The sequence below is a fragment of the Bubalus kerabau genome, chromosome 18 (genome assembly GCF_029407905.1).
Source record: "Bubalus kerabau isolate K-KA32 ecotype Philippines breed swamp buffalo chromosome 18, PCC_UOA_SB_1v2, whole genome shotgun sequence".
Lineage (NCBI taxonomy): Eukaryota > Metazoa > Chordata > Mammalia > Artiodactyla > Bovidae > Bubalus > Bubalus kerabau.
Genome location: NC_073641.1, coordinates 65,819,490 through 65,838,095, shown reverse-complemented (window position 1 = coordinate 65,838,095; position 18,606 = coordinate 65,819,490). Strand labels below are relative to the sequence as shown.

General features: G+C 43.6%; 1 protein-coding gene across 2 annotated transcripts in view; it reads right to left on the bottom strand.

Moving 5' to 3' along the window:
• Positions 1 to 18,606, bottom strand: part of SEMA5A (semaphorin 5A) — a 570,854-nt gene that overhangs the window by 368,063 nt on the left and 184,185 nt on the right. For both annotated transcript variants that reach the window (XM_055554473.1, XM_055554474.1), the window contains exon 3: positions 1,061 to 1,255. In XM_055554473.1, the coding sequence (XP_055410448.1) occupies positions 1,061 to 1,181 (121 nt within the window). In that variant the 5' untranslated portion in view covers positions 1,182 to 1,255. The remainder of the gene's footprint in view (positions 1 to 1,060; positions 1,256 to 18,606) is intronic.

The following is an 18,606-nucleotide window of genomic DNA, read 5'->3' as shown; positions in this document are numbered from 1 at the left end:
TACACCAACCAGCCACAATATACGAACGTCATTCCATTCCTGCCTCAACACAACCTTTAACAAAACAAGGAGCGAGCATTCCTGAGGCCATCAGGGGTCTCACAGCACTCACGCGACGGCTGCTAATTTTATGGCATTGGTTTATGTTTGGGCTTTTGATTGTTCTGGTGCGATAACGGTAGTATGAATTCCTCATCTTTGATATTCAAGAACTGAACTGTTATGACAAAATTATATGATTTCTTGAATTTGTTTCAAAATAATTTGGTGAATGTGGGTGGAGCATGGGTGGGGATTTAAAAGAAAAAAGGCCATGAATGAATAAATCCAAGGGTTGAGTGTTCCTTAGACTTTAGAACAGATTCTAATTTTGTATGTATTTCAAAATTTTTGTGATACAAAAGTTACAAAATAGCAAAAAAAAAAACTAGTGGATGAATTATTAAAATACAATGTCTGATTATACTTGGCTTCATGATATAAGTGTGACTTCCTTGAAGACAGACACAAAGACTAGTTTACTTTTCATCCTGAATGCCTATAAGTGTTGAGGGGTAAAGAACTCTAAAAACTTCTGATGAATTAAATAATAAAAGAACATGTACACATAGTAATCAATTGATCCTACAGATCTGTGGAGATATTTGAGACAGCAAAAGAATTCTGTCTGCCATGCAATGCCAGGTAAAGACAAAGGCATACGCTGTGTGGAAGGACTCGGGCTTTGTGGAGAAATGCTGAAGTGAAGACTTTTTTGTTTCGCTTGGTATGTTGTTATTTCTGTGGGCCCCATTTTTCTCCCCTGATTCACACGCCTAGGGGGCTGACAGCAGCTGTCAAGTAAACGTGGCCTCAACGATGGGATTTTCTATCTGTGATAATTCTGAGCTTGAATTCTTCTCAGTTTCAAAATACGAAACACTCGCAATGGGGGATTTCATATTTTTGCTCTGATTTTAAACTAAAGTCACAGAATAACAGAGTGATAACCGCTGCTATCCTAAGCATGAGACTTGCACTTCAACGGTGCCTTTGCAATGCGAGCGTGCCTGACTCTCACCTTTATAGGAAATGACTGGGTGCTCTGCTCTCTGGCACAGAGACGCGTCTGTCTCTGGCTGGGCGAGTCTCCACCACCCCAGGCTTGAGAACAGCCACGCGATGACGCAGGGTCCCTTCATGATGGGCAGGAGACCGTCAACTCCGGGCACTTGTCTAACCAGAAGCTCGTGGTCCCGTCATGTGTGGAAAGTGCCTAAAACACACAGAAAAGAACAAGTACATGAACACAGGCTCAGGTTTTTAGTAGTTGGCCTTTTGGTAAAGCCTCAGCACTCTAGTTAAAAAAAGACAGAGACTTGGAGTACTTAGAAAAACATCCCTTTTTCTGGAAGATATTTCAGAAATGTGTATATATATATATACATATACAGGCTTCCCAGGTGGTGCTAGTGGTAAAGAACCCACCTGTCAAAGCAGGAGACATAAGAGACACGGCTTCCATCCCTGGGTCGGGCAGATCCCCTGGAGAAGGAAATAGCAACCCACTCCAGTATTCTTGCCTGGAGAATCCCATGGACGGAGGTGCCTGGTGGGCTACAGTCCATGGAGTCACAGAGTTGGATATAACTGAAGCGACTTAGCATATAGATATATATAGATATATATATATATATATATATGCTATATATATATAAAAGATTAATAAGCTTTAAAATAAGATAGGCTTTTATATATATATATATATATATATATATATATATCTGAATCCAGACCTCTGTTCCTCCCAATGACTTTATGAGATAACCCATCCATTATAAAAGGGAAAATATTCACGCTTAAGCTCTATCAAGTTGTCATCGTCACCCCTGAACAATGCACTTTAAGACTTATGATCATCATTTGGTTTTTCCCTCGGAACACCATTCTTACCTCCCTGTGCAGACACAGACCTGTATGTGGAAGCCCTCTGAATTCCTCCCCTTCCCTTTTCAAAATACAAAAGCCCCTATTAAATAAGGCCATGAGCATTGCCCTTTCCTAATAACCTGATTAACATCATGCCCCCAGCTCTTAAAAATCATCCACAGTGAGTGAGTTTATCCTTTGAAACTTACTGATGATCTGGCTGCAAACTTTCTGGCTAGCGATCAAGTGTGAATCAAATAAAACCTAAGCGGAGCACCTACTGGGTGAAATGAAATTACTGCGCTGGGAGCTCAGAGACTTTAAAGAGCATGAATAATTTAAAAGATTAATAAGCTTTAAAATAAGATAGGCTTATAAAAATAACGATAATCCAAGCTGTTGGAAAACCATAAAAAGAAGCTGGATTGCTGTGGGAGTTAGGGGAGAGAGCACGCTGCTATTTAGGGGAATCAAGGATGGGCCCAAGGAGGACTTCATATTTGAGTTTAATCATAGAGGATAAAGAGGATTTCAACAGACAGAGATTTCCGGAAGTAATCCAGAAGAGGATGAAAAGACACACTGGATGGGATAAGAGGAAGGATCAGGCTACACGTGCTGGGAACAGTTTACTATACTCGATCTGGACCCCAGAAGATGTAAAGGGGAGAAGGGAGAAGCAGCTTAGAGAGCAGGTTGGGTTAAGATTTGGAAGGTGAATGATACTAAGTTCTGAGGTCTCTATTTTCATAACAATAACCTACCACAGTATATTAACATTAGAAGTAATGTTAACAAGATCACTATCTCCAGAGTGCACACAGGAAATTGGGTAAAAAAGAGCATAAAGGTCGAAAAGTTAAATTGAAGCTATGGCAATTGTCCAGAAGAGGAATAAGTGGAGCTGTGATTTCAGGGGGCTTCAGTGTCAACAGAAATTAAGGCAAACCCAGTAAACATGCCATGTGATGGGTACAGGGAAGTCCAGAAAATTAAAGATGTCATAGATTCTTCAACCTGCCTCCCACTGAAAGATGGATCTGCATCCCTTCCCTGCAACCCTGAATCTGGGTTGGCTCTCTGACTGCTCTGCTTGGCGGAATATAATCGAAGTGATGACACCCAGCTTCCAAGCTCTCAGCCTTAAAGACTGGCAGTTTCCACTTCCTGTCTCTTTGATCACATCCTCTGGGGCACTGAGACACGGGGTCAGAAGTTCAATGCCCCTGAAACCGCCAAGCCAGAGAGACCACATACAGGTCCTCCTAGCAACATCTCCCACATAGTCCGGGTTCCCGGCCAGCCCCACCAAGACGCCTGATATGTGAATGAAACCCACTGAGTGACTTCAGTAAGTATCCCAAGGGCACAGGCATCAGTTAGTGGAGCCTGGCCCAACTTCCTCATAAATGGCCATTGTTCCAATCTGTTAAATGTGGAGGAACAGAAAGCAAAAAGCACAGACGGACTCCAAGGATGTAAGTCCCTTTGAGGACAGTGAGGCCATTTTTTTTTTCCAAATATGAAAAACAACAGAAGAAGTTTTAGAGGAGGATATGATCATTTGGTTTGGTGCGTGTTGGGTTTAAGATGCTAAGAGAACATTTAAGGAAATGCAGCAGACTGTGGAAAATCCATGGCAGATGCTCAGAAAAGAAAAAAAAAAAGAATCAGAGACAGCATATAATATTTAGAATGGTTAAAATCATGGGTGTGGTTCAGACTCATGAAACATGAGAGGGGGAAAAATTGGCTAAAGAGAAGTATTTATTTAGAAGTTGTTAAAGAAAAGTAACCACACAAAAATAACAGAAGAAACACAGAGCATCTCACAAATATAGCACCATGGGGGCCAAATTAAGCTGCTGGGAGGACAGATATAACACACTTTAAAAAGAGACCTCATCAGCTGTACCCTGATGAGGCAGAGCGAAGACCACTGGCTGTATTTAGTCAAAGAACAGTCAGTGGTCAATTTTGGAGTCAGTTTCAGAAAAACAGGAGACAGAATCCATGACGCAAGGAGCCAAGAAGGAAATGGATGAAGCAAAAGAGGGACAGAATATGTGTGGTACCTTGAATGTTAGGTAACCCCAGAAAATTCGATGAAGTCAGATAAGCACTAAGAGATCAAAGTTCTGAAAATTTTAGGATACAGAAAAAAATGATCATTAAATATGTCTCCTTTTCTGAGGAGTGGGGGCTGGAGAAGAGAATGCAGATTTTGGAGGGAGAGGTAGTAGAAGACCCAGAAAAACAGGTGACAAAGGATTAAGGTTCCAGAAGAGGAGGTGCTTGTGAAAAAGAAGAAAGGGGTTTCATCTTTAAAAACAGGGTGTGTTCATGAATAGATGGTAAGGGACTGTACAGTCCATGGGATTCTCCAGGCCAGAATATTGGAGTAAGTAGCTATTACCTTCTCCAGCGGATCTTCCCAACCCAGCGATTGGACCCAGATCTCCTGCACAGCGAGTGAATTCTTTACCAGCTGAGCCACAGGGGAAGCCGAAGAATACTGGAGTGGGTAGCCTGTCCCTTCTCCAGGGGATCTTTCAAACCCAGGGATCAAACCCAGGTCTCCCACATTGCAGGCAGATTCTTTACCAGTTAAGCCATCAGGGGAGCAAAGAGAGGGTGGTTATGAAAGGAAGAAAGGGGCTTCATCTTTAAAAAGGGGGTGTGTTCATGAATATACAGTAAGATATCAAGATAGTGATGAGACAGAGATGATATCTCAATATATGAGATATAACAATGGAGAAAGCATGAAGTGGAGGGTACATCGTCTTTCACAGTCTCCGCCTTCTGATTCCTGTTGACTCAATGTTCCCGGGGTTAGAAATGTGCAAATTAGACAGAGAAACAGATGAAGGGGCTGCAAATCATGAAGAGGCAAGAGAATGGTGTCCGTGGGAGGGAGAGACTGTGAGCAAGAAAGGTGGAGGAAGGAATGCAGAGAAAAACTGGGGTCCAGGGACACCTCCATCCAGTGGGGCCACGGCCCCTGCCCAGAGATAGCACGCTGTCATGGACAATGGAGTCCCAGTCACTGAGGAGCGGGGCACAGAGATGAGAATGTAGATTCAAGAAGGAGAGGTAGAATAAGACCCAGAAAAACAGAGGTGCCAAAGGATTATGGTTCCAGTAGAGAGGGTGGTTCCGAGAAGGCGATGGCACCCCACTCCAGTACTCTTGCCTGGAAAATCCCATGGACAGAGGAGCCTGGTGGGCTGCAGTCCATGGGGTCACTAGAGTCGGACACGACTGAGCGACTTCACTTTCACTTTTAACTTTCATGCATTGGAGAAGGAAATAGCAACCCACTCCGGTGTTCTTGCCTGGAGAATCCCAGGGACGGGGGAGCCTGGTGGGCTGCCGTCTATGGGGTCGCACAGAGTCGGACGCAACTGAAGCAACTTAGCAGCAGCAGCAGCAGCAAAGGTGGTTATGAAAAGAATCAAAGGGATTATAAAATTAAAAGCATGGTTATAGTGGATTATAAAATTAAAAGTATGATTAATTTCACCCTTGGAACTGGGGTCACAGCCTGCAAAACTGGAGACTGTTCTAGAATGCCAGCTTAGAGGTGAATACAGGGACCCACAGGGAATCCTGGGGTCCCTGTGACCTGAGGTTTATGATGTTTCACCAAATGACGTATCTTAATAGGAGTTTGGGATTAACACAAAGACACTATTATATATAAAACAGATAATCAAAAAGGACCTGCTTACTGTACAGCACAGCAAACTCTACTCGATATTCTGTAATAACTTACATGGGAAAAGAATCTGAAAAAGAATGAATGTATGTATATCTAGAAATAAATTACTGTGTTATGCACATGAAACTAACACAACATTATAAATTGATCCTTTGCTGTTGTTGTTTAGTCACTAGGTTGTGTCAGACTCTTTTGCAACCCCATGGACTAGCCCGCCAGGCTCCTCTGTCCAAGGAATTCTCCAGGCAAGAATACTGGAGTGGGTTGCCATTTCCTTCTTCAGAGCATCTTTCCAACCAGGGATTGAACCCACATCACCTGCATTGGCAGGCAGATTCTTTACCCAACTCTACTTCAATATAAAATAAGAAATTAAATTTTTAAAAAGAATAACACCTGTCAGAGGTGCTCAGGTGTAATTCTGTTCTGTTCAGAGCAAGGAGATGCAGAGCACCCTCACCAACCCTCTCGGGAAAGGTCGCAGCTAGATTATCACTGCCCCACATCAAAAAAAAAATGGTGATGATTAAAAAAATATACAGGAAAGCTAATGAAAGTAACACTGTAGCTCAACAAGTGCTAGCTGGCTTTGTGACAGGCAGGACAGCAAGCACTGACACCCACGCCCAGCACCCACCAGGCGCCCAGAGCTGTATCTTGGACACACCAACTCCCTCTGAACAGCATCCATCATAGAGATGGATGGGAACACGGCCACCTCGACCTCTGAGACTGAGCTCACGTCCCCTTAAGGCTAAAAGCAAATTCTTTCTCTTGCAGATCGCTTTTCGTGTGTCAGATCTAAGGCAACCCAGACCCACTCTATTATGTGGAACAAGCCATACAGACAACCGCCAACTGCAACTCTCTTATGTTTACGATAGCCATGCATTCCTATCTCGGTCCTGACATCTCTGCCTCCCGAAGGAAAGGTGAAGAAAAATAACACAAATGCCCGATCCGTCCCCTCCCTGGGATTTTGGAAGTGATGATTAGAGAATGAAATACCGTGTCAAGTGAAAAGAGCAGCTAAAATGGGAGAGACCCGTGGTTTGATGGGGAGGAGATGAAATTACAGGTTTGCCATGTTAGGCTAAGGGAAGCACATTTAATGAGAACAGGTGATTTTTAGAAGTTTATAATTTTCAGACCATAACATGTTACCTTTTTTTCCCTAAAATAAAGGCACTATAAACAGTCATCCTGGTAAGGTGCCAGGGAGGGACATGCAGAGTCGTCATTTAGATCGGGGTTTTCTGAGCATCCTACCATCAAAACTAACTCCTTGAATAGCCTTTTACTCTAAGTGGGCTCAGATATAAACATCAGGTCCTTCCATCCTGGCCTCTCGCTTCTTAGTGGACTACCATGGGGTGGGGAGAAGCATCTTTATGTCAGCAAGTTCAGTGCTCACTCTCGGACATACTGATATTTAGATCCAGGCAGTTCTTTGTTCCGGGAGCTGTTCTGTGCATTTGGCACCATCCCTGGCCTCTCTCTACCCACTCCTGCCCAGTAACCAGTAGCGCCCCACTATCTGTGCCATTGAAAATTTCCTCCAGACTTTATCAAATTGTCCTGGTTGATAATCTCTGATTTGAATGTGTCAAAACACCTCTCCCTCTTTAGAAATAAAAGAATCTATCATCACTTGAAAGATTACTTCAAAATATGCTTATAAAATTATCCAAGTGAATTTGTATTGAATCATTTCCGGAAAATGTCAAGAAAAATGAAAGTCACGTTAAATATAACTATTTAGCTCCATTGGGGGAATACATGAGGAAATAATTTTCAAAGGTTCAATTTCAGGAAAAGTTGTTCGAATTCCATCCTATTATCTCTGGAAAATTAAAAGTATGTTTGGTGAGTTGATACTAAGCAAGTGATTTTGCCAATAGGAAGATTTATTACAGAGAGCCTGTTTGGGCTGTGCAATCAAATCATTTTCGCTGCAGCTTCTTCAAAATGCCTCAAGCCTTCTTTTCAGTTTCCTGATGCGGGAGGGAGGAGCCCTCTATAAGCTCGATCTAAAGAAGCAAAACTCTGTATATGTGTGTTTGTGCAATAAATAACATTTCCCATTCACACCCACACTGCAAATGAATAGGCTTTGGGGAACAGAAAATAACTGTTGCTTTTAGTAAAAAAAAAAAAATTACTGCTGTCAGAAGAAAAATCAAAAGAATGAAAGCTACACAAGAAGTTTTGCTTCAGGAACAAAAGTCTCACTAGTTATTAGTAAAAACAGATCCAAAATAAGCTTCATGCACCTCTTTTCAGCAGCGGCTGGTTTTCTTCTGAGTCTTAGGTTACAAGTAGCCAGGTTCACTGGTGTTGAGAGCCTGTGGAAACCCTGTCAGCCCAGCTCCTACCTGATGGCTTCAGGACTACCATCTCCAGGAGGATGAAGCCAGGTGAGAGAACTGACCAATGAGAGGCTTGGAGAGGACCAGCAGGCTGAGCTCCACCCTCGCAGGAACACAACAACCCTCGGGAAGACGCTCTGCATGTGCATCTTAATTATAAAAAGTTACGGTCTTGGGTACCATCGGAAACATGACAGTGTTTGGAAGATGGGGACGGCCAGCTCTTCCGAAAGGTCTGTGTTACCCTCATCTTTCCAAGCATCTCGTGGCCCTCCTCCATGGGATCAGGTGAGCCACTCCCCCAGGGACTAAAGCCCCAGCCCAAAGCAAAAGCAGCAGAACCACTGAAGAAACCAGCCTACCCTTGGAACAGACCACAGAGCCTTACACCTGCACACCCTGGCACAGCCAAACGTGGCATCCTGGAGGCTGTTGCACCATCAGCACCTGGCACAGCCAAACGTGGCATCCTAGAGGCTGCTGCATCACCAGCAGCGGCCAGGTAAACAGCCCGGCCCTACTGAAACCCTCGCAAGATCTTCCCGCTGCTTTCCCAAGACAACCCCTTGCCCTTTCACCAACGACCCATCTCCTCCCAATTCCACCGTCACTGCTGCCAGCACCAAGGCTTCCCTTTGGCCCCTCCAGCAACCCAGCCATGGTCCTTCGGGTAAGCCTTGCACATGCATCTGCACATCCACTGATGCCTCAGCCCCACATGTGTCCTGAGGCTTCCCACTACCCAAGGTCAAGGCTGGCCTCCACCTTCTGTACACACAGCAGCCGCCTACTCCAGCCAAGGTGGCAGATCCCCTGCGGTAAACCCTGATGAATCATGAACAGTCTCTACTTCCTCATCAAGGGGTCTATGGAAAGTCATAACCTTCTAGGTTTCTAAATTTTGACTTCTTTCTTTTTTTTTTATCACAAATAAGCTATGGGCTGAGCGCGTAGTGACAGCCCCAAGTTAGACATTCCAACAAGCTGAACCGGCTGTCTGAATGAATCAGAAACCACATAACTGATGTCTTATTTAGCATAGAGAGCTCACCCACCCCTCGCCACAGAGCAAGCACCCTCATCAGGCGGTTTATTCAGTCCCTTGACACACGGGATACGGAAAGTGTCTCAAAAACTCATGAATTTGAGAGATGGAAAGGACACTTGAAGTCATCTCATCACTTTGCAGCAGAGAAAGCAAAAGCTCAGATGGACTGAACAGATCTTACAGGTTAAGGTAAGAAGGAGCAAACAGTGGCCGGCCACATTCAAACAGGAGCAAAACCCCCTGGCCCTTTGCCTGGTGCCCCTACCTTCCTGCTCACACTGGGGAGACCACACGCTCAGGGCCACAAGTTCAAATGACTCAAATCACACCCAGAAACACAGTTCTCTCTCGAGACTAACCATGGTCTGGAAACAGGGGTCGTCACTAATCCAGCCAGTCACTGAGGGATGACATCTGTGGGCAAGGGAGAGCCCTGTGACACAGGCGCAAAGTGAAGGGCACAGTCCGGGCACTTCCAGCTCACAGGTGTGAGTAATCAAGCAACTCAAAATCCACCTTTTGATAAATACCCAGTTATCCTAGAAGTAAGAGCAAATCTTACGAGCCACAGGAAAAGGAGGAATCCCTCTGAATGGAGGAAGAAGCTATGACTTCTAAAGGGTTCAAATTCAAGAAGGGAGAATAAAGGTCAGGGGCCATCCAAGCCCATGGGGTGTTTTCATGGCTGGAAGGAGCCTGTTGAATGAATCTGGGCTCTTTCCTCATAACATCAGACATTCTAGGTACTGAGCAGGAAATGCCATTAAGTGAAGAAGCAATAAAACAATAAACTTAATGCAAAGTGTCCAAGAAAATAGATTCCTCTATTCTTCTCCAAAAACAATAACCAAACATTGTATTCTTTGGGAAATAAAGCAAAATTAAAGTTTTCTTATTACAGTACTGAGTCTATAAAGGAAATCAGGATGTTCACCAGGCATATTGCATCTTCAATTTTTAGGTACATTTTTATAAAAATTGAATCCTCTTTACATTGTTTTAACCCATGTACCATGACTGCCAAATTTCAGCCAAAAGAGGTTGTACACAAATGAATTAGTGCAACATTTTTAGGAATGTCTTAATGAAAACCCTGACTGCCCTCAAATATGGAACCCCTTCTGCATGGCACCTTCAGGTAACTGAGCAAGAAACTGACTTTCTTACTCACAGATTTTCATCATATCTGAGATGAGATGGAATTTTATGGCTATATAAAATGACCTCATGGTATAAAATGGGAAAAAGCAAACATTAAACTATTTTATACATTTCAATAATGGTTCGGCTCCATTGACCTTATTTTATATCTCTCTTCAAAGGGAATTGTTATTAGACTTTTGCCTTTTTCTCCTTGTTTAGTTCCAGATCGCCTGGAGGGATCATAAAAATAAATGAAGTCCATTGGATAAAATTATTATTTACACAAAGGCAATATTAATTTTATCTGTCAGCAGGTTTTAAAACTAAGTGAACGTTCATTCAATGTACTTCTGTGCTAGCTACACCAACAGGAACTCTTTCTAAAAAAGAAAAAAAAAAGTAATGGTCCCACAAGACAACGTAACTATTAATATATTTACAATTACTAAGGGATTTATCCAGAGAAGTTCCCTCAAGGCAGGAAACTCTTATGGGCAGAACAAAATAATCACGTTATAAATGACTCTCGTAGTGTGACAATTACTATTCATAGCTCCTGTTCATTTTTAGGTAAGATAGGCAGGAGGCGGAGTGCCACTTTGTCTCTCGTCAACCAGAAGGTGCGATGTCGATGGTGACATGCAAAGCACGCAACAGTGGCAGGAAGAAAAGAATGCTCTCCGACATCTCTACTCTGCTCAGCATCACTGACCACCTTGTGATTGCCAAGGCTGATGAGCTTATGCCATGGGCATCTATCACCATGGCAACTGTGCTCATGACCTCTGCTCTTAAACGTCTCCCCAAACCCTCTCCTCCCTGGCTTCCCTAACCATGCCAATCTCCCAGTGCTCTACTGCATTCAGAACCCTTATTCCCCACTCTTCCCTTTAAATGAAGGTGTAACTCAGCCTCTCCTGAATATTCATTTCTTCTCAGTCTATGCACTCTCAGTGGCCCATCTCTTCAAACTCAATGACTTGATATAGTTCCTAAAAGTAGGTGATTCCAAGTCTATAATGCTCTGTGAGACCTCTGTACATAATCCAGATCTATAAATCAAAATAGACCTCTTCCAAAAATAGACCTCTTCACATAAATCAGACAGAAGGACCCCATCTGAGGGTGACTTCCTTGTCTGCCTTACCAACTGTATCCTTTATGCCTACTTTCTCTTATCGCTGCTCCCCATCTACTCTGACATCCCACTCCTAATCCAAGGACTCACCTTGTCTCCCCTCCTTCATCTTCCCAAAGCTCCTCTGTCATTTTGTCACTGTGTTCTGACAACTCTCCCCCAGCCCACTGGAAAAGACCATGATGCTGGGAAAGATTGATGACGGGAAGAGAAGGGGACGACAGAAGACGAGATGGTTGGATGGCATCAGTGACTCAATGGACATGAGTTTGAGCAAACTCCAGGAGATGGTGATGGACAGAGGAGCCTGGCATGCTGCAGTCCCTCGGGTGGCAAAGAGTCGGACACGACTGAGCGACTTAACAGCAACAACCCCTCCCTACCCTAAACACCCTCTCTATTTCTCTCCTCTACAATATTAGCCATTTTTTAACAGATTTTCTTGTCTCCAGTTCCAGTTTTTAAGCTTCATCTCTGAGTAACAACTTTCTCTGATTCTTTCCCACTTTCCTCTACCCCCATGGGGCCCCTACACATCAACACTCATTTCTATTTGTCACCCTGAATTACAATTACCCATGTACGTGCTTCATTCGAAAATAAGGCTGTGACATCTTAGCCTCTGGACAATACAGAAGGTACAATATATGCAAAACAAAATGATCTCATGAGAAATGAGTCAGTGGGGAGAAACAGTGCACTCACACATACCTCTCTACCTTCTTATCAATGTTGATGCTCCCATTAAAATGCAATTCTTGTTCCCTTTCCTTCTATGACTCTGCTAGTCACTGTCACAGATGTTTTATTCCTCTATTAAAATTCTCTTAACATCTGGTCCAAATACAAGGATTCCCACGGTTTTGAGAAATGTCCTTTCTAAATGTCATAATTTTCCAATTAATGGTCAAAGGGATGAAGGGATTACTATAGGCAGACCAGCTAAAAAGAGGAAGTCTCACTGGGCCTGGAAACATGAAAGCACATGGAAGATATAACTGAAGTTTGTGAACCCTGAGGTGTTTGGATAAGTTATTCTAGCATACCATAATTCGCTGCAACCGCTTGGAAAAAAAATCATAGGATGAAAAAGGAAGAAATTACAACTCACAGCAGAAGTAAATTCATCAAATTCATTGTTGTAGGGTGAAAATACAAATAACTTGAAATAGCATCAGATAAATCTGGGGCTTCCCCGGTGGCTCAGCAGTCAAGAATCTGCCTGCAATGTAGGAGACTTCCAGGAGACAAGGGTTCAATCCCTGGGTTGGGAAGATCCTCTGAAAGAGGGAACGGCAACCCACTCCAGTATTCTAGCCTGGGAAATTCCATCAACAGAAAAGCCTTGTGGGCTACAGTCCATGGGGTCATTAAAAGTCAGACATAACTGAGCACACACGCAGGAGACTGTAACAGATAAATTTACATATAATAGACTACTAACAATGTGGGTTTCGTGAAAAGGCCGCTGATTGGTGTTTTCAGATTTCAGTTGGGAATGGCCCTGTGTGTAACATCTAATGATACCTATTAGGTCCAATGGGATTTCCCCAGTGGCTCAGATGGTAAAGAATCTGCCTGCAATGCAGGAGACCTGGGTTTGATCCCTGGGTTGGGAAGATCCCCTGCAGAAGGGCAAGGCAACCCACTCCAGTACTCTTGCCTGGAAAATTCCACGGAGAGAGGAGCCTGGTGGGCTACAGTCCACGGGGTCACAAAGAGTCAGACATGACTTAGCATGCAGGCACATTAAGTCCAATGGACCAACATGTCAAAGCTTATTCGTTGGAGTTCAAATCTGTCACACTCTTTGGTCTAAGAACAAAAAAGACAAACCTCATGAGTACTAATTACTATCTGGGGGGCAGTTATTCAAAAACAAGAATAAGAAATCCTTACTAAAATAAGTAATAACTATAGTTAATATTGCATTGCATCTTTGCAATTTGCTAAAAGAGCGAATGAGGCTTCCCAGGTGGCACTGTGGAAAAGTATCTGCCTACTAATGCAAGAGATGCCGGAGACTCATGTTTGATCCTTAGTTTGGGAAGATCCCCTGGAGGAGGAAATGGCAACCCACTCCAGTATTCTTGCTTGAAATATTCCATGGTCAGAGGAGCCCGGCAGGCTATACCCACAGGTTTGAAAAGACTCGGACGTGACTGAGTGACTGAGCACACAGGAGGGCAAACTAAAAGTTCTCATCACAAGAAAAAAATACTGAGACATATAATATCAAAATCAAAGATTCCACCATCAGAGTGATAAAATCTAAGAAACTGCACAGAAGGTTTTGTGGTTACGTACAGCATCAATACACTTCTTGTTTTCCTGAAACAAGCCTATAAAATAAGCATTGACCATCTTTCGTATTCTACAGATATAGAGACAAGACTCAAGGAGGTCCCGCAGATAAACGGAAGAGCTAACAATGTTAACAGGTGCATCCCTGGTTCCAAATCCATAGTCATCTCGCTACACTGAAGATACTGCCCCTGTGTATACAATAAGCATTTATTGACTAGAGATTGGAGCCCTGCTAGACACATGTATCATCTGGCTGAAAAAATAAGCAGGTGCTCTATTTCTACCAACTGACTTCGTATTGGGCTTGAATATGTGTTTCCTTGCAGATAGAAATTTTGCTAACTGGCACCATCATTCAGCGACCCTGAAGTCAGAGATCTCCTGGACCAGAATTTAACCCAGCCAGTGATGAACATGCACCCGCCTGAGCACAACTATGAGATGGCTTTAGCAATCGTCTGTCATTCTCTTCCCACCATCTACACATCCTCCTGGGAGCCCAAGACGTGGAAGAGCAACCATCAGGTGGGGAATATCAATTGATGTCTCAGCTCCACCTTGACCCTGAAACTGCAACTTCCATCTCCTCTTCACTCCTACTTGAGTACAAAGAATTACCTCCAATCAAACAAGGACCTAACACACCCCTAGCTGCCACTCTCCCCCAAATCTGCTTCCTCCCTGAGTCCTCCCCATCATAACCAGAGTCATTTTGGTGTCTCTAATTTCCCCATGTGATACTCTGACCCATCAACAAACCCTATCCTATGGCTCACACTTCACACTGATGCTGAAGCTCCAGACTCTGGCCACCTGGTGCAAACAGCTGACTCACTGGAAAAGACCTTGATGCTGCAAAAGACTGAAGGCAAAAGGAGAAGAGGGGCAGAGGATAAGATGGTTAGATAGAACCACTGACTCAACAGACATTAATTTGAGCAAACACCAGAAGACAGTGAAGGACAGGGGAGCCTAGCGTGCTGCAAGGAGTCCATGGGGTCACAAAAGAGTGGGACATGACTTAGTGACTGAACAATAACAACAATGAATCACACGCCTGGCCCCCTCTCCCCTCAAAGGCTGCAATCCCCACGTGAAGCTGTTTCCTGTCCCACCTGCACCCAGCAGACCCTCTCTCATCAGAGTCTTGGGGCTTTTCTCTCTTGACCCCCCTCCACAGAAGTCTATTATCTACACTGCGACCAGAGTAATCTTTATAAAGAGACTGAAAATGTCAAACTCATAGAAGCAGAGAGTAGAACTGGCTGCCAGCAGCTGGGGAGTGGGAGAAACCGGAAGGAGGACAAAGGCTCAGTTACATGGGATGAAAATGTTCTAGACGTTTAATGGACAGCATGGTGACCTGGTCAACAATACACACAGTGTGCTTGACATGCACTAACAGACTAGATCTTAAACATCCTCATTACACGGGCACACGCAGGTGACAGACGAAGGGGTGGGTGTGTTCAGCAGCTTGACTGTGACAATCATTTCACAGTGTGTATATACATCAACACATCACATCGCACTGTCCTAATGATATGGTATGTTCACACGAATTCCTAATATTGGGGGGCCTTTGTATTACAAGCCCAAATATAATGAAATCATGGCAGATTGTCATTCTTTAAAACTTTTATTGGAGTATAGTTGCTTTACATTGTTTTGTTAATCACTGCTGATGGTGACTGCAGCCATGAAATTAAAAGATGCTTACTCCTTGGAAGGAAAGTTATGACCAACCAACTTCACTTTCACTTTTCACTTTCACGCATTGGAGAAGGAAATGGCAACCCACTCCAGTGCTCTTGCCTGGAGAATCCCAGGGACAGCAGAGCCTGGTGGGCTGCCATCTATGGAGTCACACAGAGTCGGACACGAATGAAGTGACTTAGCAGCAGCAGCAGCAGCAGATAGCATATTGAAAAGCAGACATTACTTTGCCAACAAAGGTCCGTTTAGTCAAGGCTATGGTTTTTCCAGTGGTCATATATGGATGCGAGAGTTGGACTGTGAAGAAAGCTGAGCACCGAAGAATTGATGCTTTTGAACTGTGGTGTTGGAGAAGACTCTTTGAGAGTCCCTTGGACTGCAAGGAGATCCAACCAGTCCATTCTGAAGGAGATCAGCCATGGGATTTCTTTGGAAGGAACGATGCTAAAGCTGAAACTCCAGTACTTTGGCCACCTCATGCGAAGAGTTGACTCATTGGAAAAGAGTCTGATGCTGGGAGGGATTGGGGGCAGGAGGAGAAGGGGACGACAGAGGATGAGATGGCTGGATGGCATCACGGACTCGATGGACATAAGTTTGAGTGAACTCCGGGAGTTGGTGATGGACAGGGAGGCCTGGTGTGCTGCGATTCATGGGGTTGCAAAGAGTCGGACACGACTGAGCGACTGAACTGAATTGAACTGAATGTACAGGAAAGTGAGTCAGCTCTGTGTGTATATATATATATATATATATATATATATATATATATTCCCTCTTTTTTAGATTTCCTTCCCACTTAGGTCATTTTAAGATAACTGATTCACTTGCTTCATTAAGATCTTACATCACTTGTGATTTTTGATCCTATTCCGTAAGTAAAATTGCATATTACTTTTTTTAGGCTTTTAGGTGTTGTTATCAAAGTTACAAAGTTTCATAAAATTGTTTAGATAATCGTCCAATAAAATTTCCATCCTATTTGCTCTTTAAGAAAACAAAAACAAAAATCCCTTTGTGCGCTGTATTATGTGCTGTGCTAAGTTGCTTCAGTCGCGTCCGACTCTTATTGATCCTATGGACTATGGCCCACCAGGTTCTTGTGTCCATGGGATTTTTCCAGTAAGAATACTGGAGTGGGTTGCCATGCCCTCCTCCAGGATCGAACCGGTACCTCTTAAGCTTCCTGCCCTGGAAGGTGGGTTCTTTACCACTAGCACCACCTGGGAAGCCCCACTGTATGCTGGAAATAAATGCAATTTCTATTTATCAATTGTACCTCAATAACGATGGACAAAAGAACCAATTATAATAAAATATCTGCATGTTTTTAAAGGACTGACCCCACCCACTTCTGCACTTTCCCCAGCACTCCTAGGCACCATTCTGGGACCACACACACCCATGCACACACACCCAGGTACACACAGGCACACACTCATCTCTGTGGTATTTTTGCCCACTGAGCTCATCAGCTTTCAGATGCCACTTGCCACTCCTTAGGTCCAGAGGTCATTTCTCCAGGTTGTTTCAAAACATTCTCATGCCTCAGGCTTCTTTCAACGTCACCTCCTCAGAAATGAGTCCCAACCTGGCAGGCTGACATGGCCTCTCACTGTCTAGCAGATTCTGCTCTGTTCTCTTCTTAAGCCACTTAAAATTACATGAAACCACTCCACTGATGTATGTGCTTATGGCCTGCTTAATCCATAAGAATATCAGAGCTGGAGGACTGAGCCTCAGTCACGCTCAGTGGATGTTCCCAGGGTCCAGAAGAAAGTATGATATTAAATATTATCGACTGACTGACAAGGCCCTAGAAAGGAAAGAAACCCAGACAGCCTTCAGCTAAGTGATGGAAAAAAATCACTGTCAAGGCTTGAATGCTTTCTGCCAATGTCTCTGAGTGGTGCTTATCATAAGTTTCAGAAACATTTCTATGGAAAACTACAAGTTTCCTCACAAGCAATCAGTCTATTAGGTGAGATTTCAGGAGAAGAAGTCAGCAAAGCCCGTGAATCAGATGGCACAAAAGCATGGAGCAAATAGCGCGTTATACAATGCTGGGGCATGCAGATGTGCTGTGAACATATGGTGTTTTATTCTTCACTTCATTAGCCTGAAATATGGAAAGGTCATTGAGGACATTACAATAAAGGTCTCTGTGGTTTAAAGTAATCCCCAAATGTTTTAAATTCTACATTTTCTAAATATTAAAAAAGAGGTGACAGTGGATGTGTTAATGGAAACACAATAAGAAGAATTCCTAAATTCAAGTCCAGGAAAAGCAGTGACAGATTGCATCAATTTGGCAAGCCATTCCCAGGTGGCGCTAGTGGTAAAGACTTTGCGGACCAATGCAGGAGGCTCAGGAGACATTGGTTCAATCCCTGGTCCAGGAAGATCTCCTGGAGATGGAAACAGCAACCCACTCCAATATTCTTGCCTGGGAAACTCCATGGACAGAGGAACCTGGTGATCTACAGTCCATGGGGGTCACAAAGAGTCAGACACAGCTGAGCCACTGAGCACACACACAACACAACAAACACTCTTCAACTGTGACGCTTCAACAGAATTGCAGGATGCCTGCTTGCTTGCTCACGCCATGAGAAAAGCAAGAAGTACCTATGGTCCCCCTCAGCCTACAAGTCCCAGTGACCCACCTGCCCACCACTGCTGGCTTGAGATAGGCAGCAATTCAGAGATGCTTAGGCACACAGACTCTGGACCTAGACTGCCTGGGTTTCACTTAGCTCTAACAATACCCTTATGCCTCAGGATCCATTATCTGTCAAATGGAGAAAAAAGCCATGGCTTAAGATCACAGGAGTTAATTTGAAAGAACACAGATAACTCCCTAGCAAATAGGAAGCACCAAAAAGTTTTAATAAACAAATAAGGGTTATTTTTAAAACGCTTCTTAAAATTTGCAGGGTAAAAAAAAAAAAAACAAACCCTCCAGCTACCAAATTAGTGTCTTCCTACAAAGGGATGATAAAATCAGTTCATGGTTTAAAAAGAGCTGTGATGGTGGGCGGCCTCAGCCTTAGGAAAATTCCACATCTCCCCAGGAAGCATGTAAAAGAACATTCACAGCAGCATTTTTCATAATAGCAAAAAACGAGAAATAACAGAGGTGTCCACTGAGAGAATGGGAAAGCTTATGGTATGTTATATCATGGGGAAAATGGATGGGCACCAGCTGCATGCAATGTAAACAAATATTAGAAACATCATGGTGAGAGAAAAC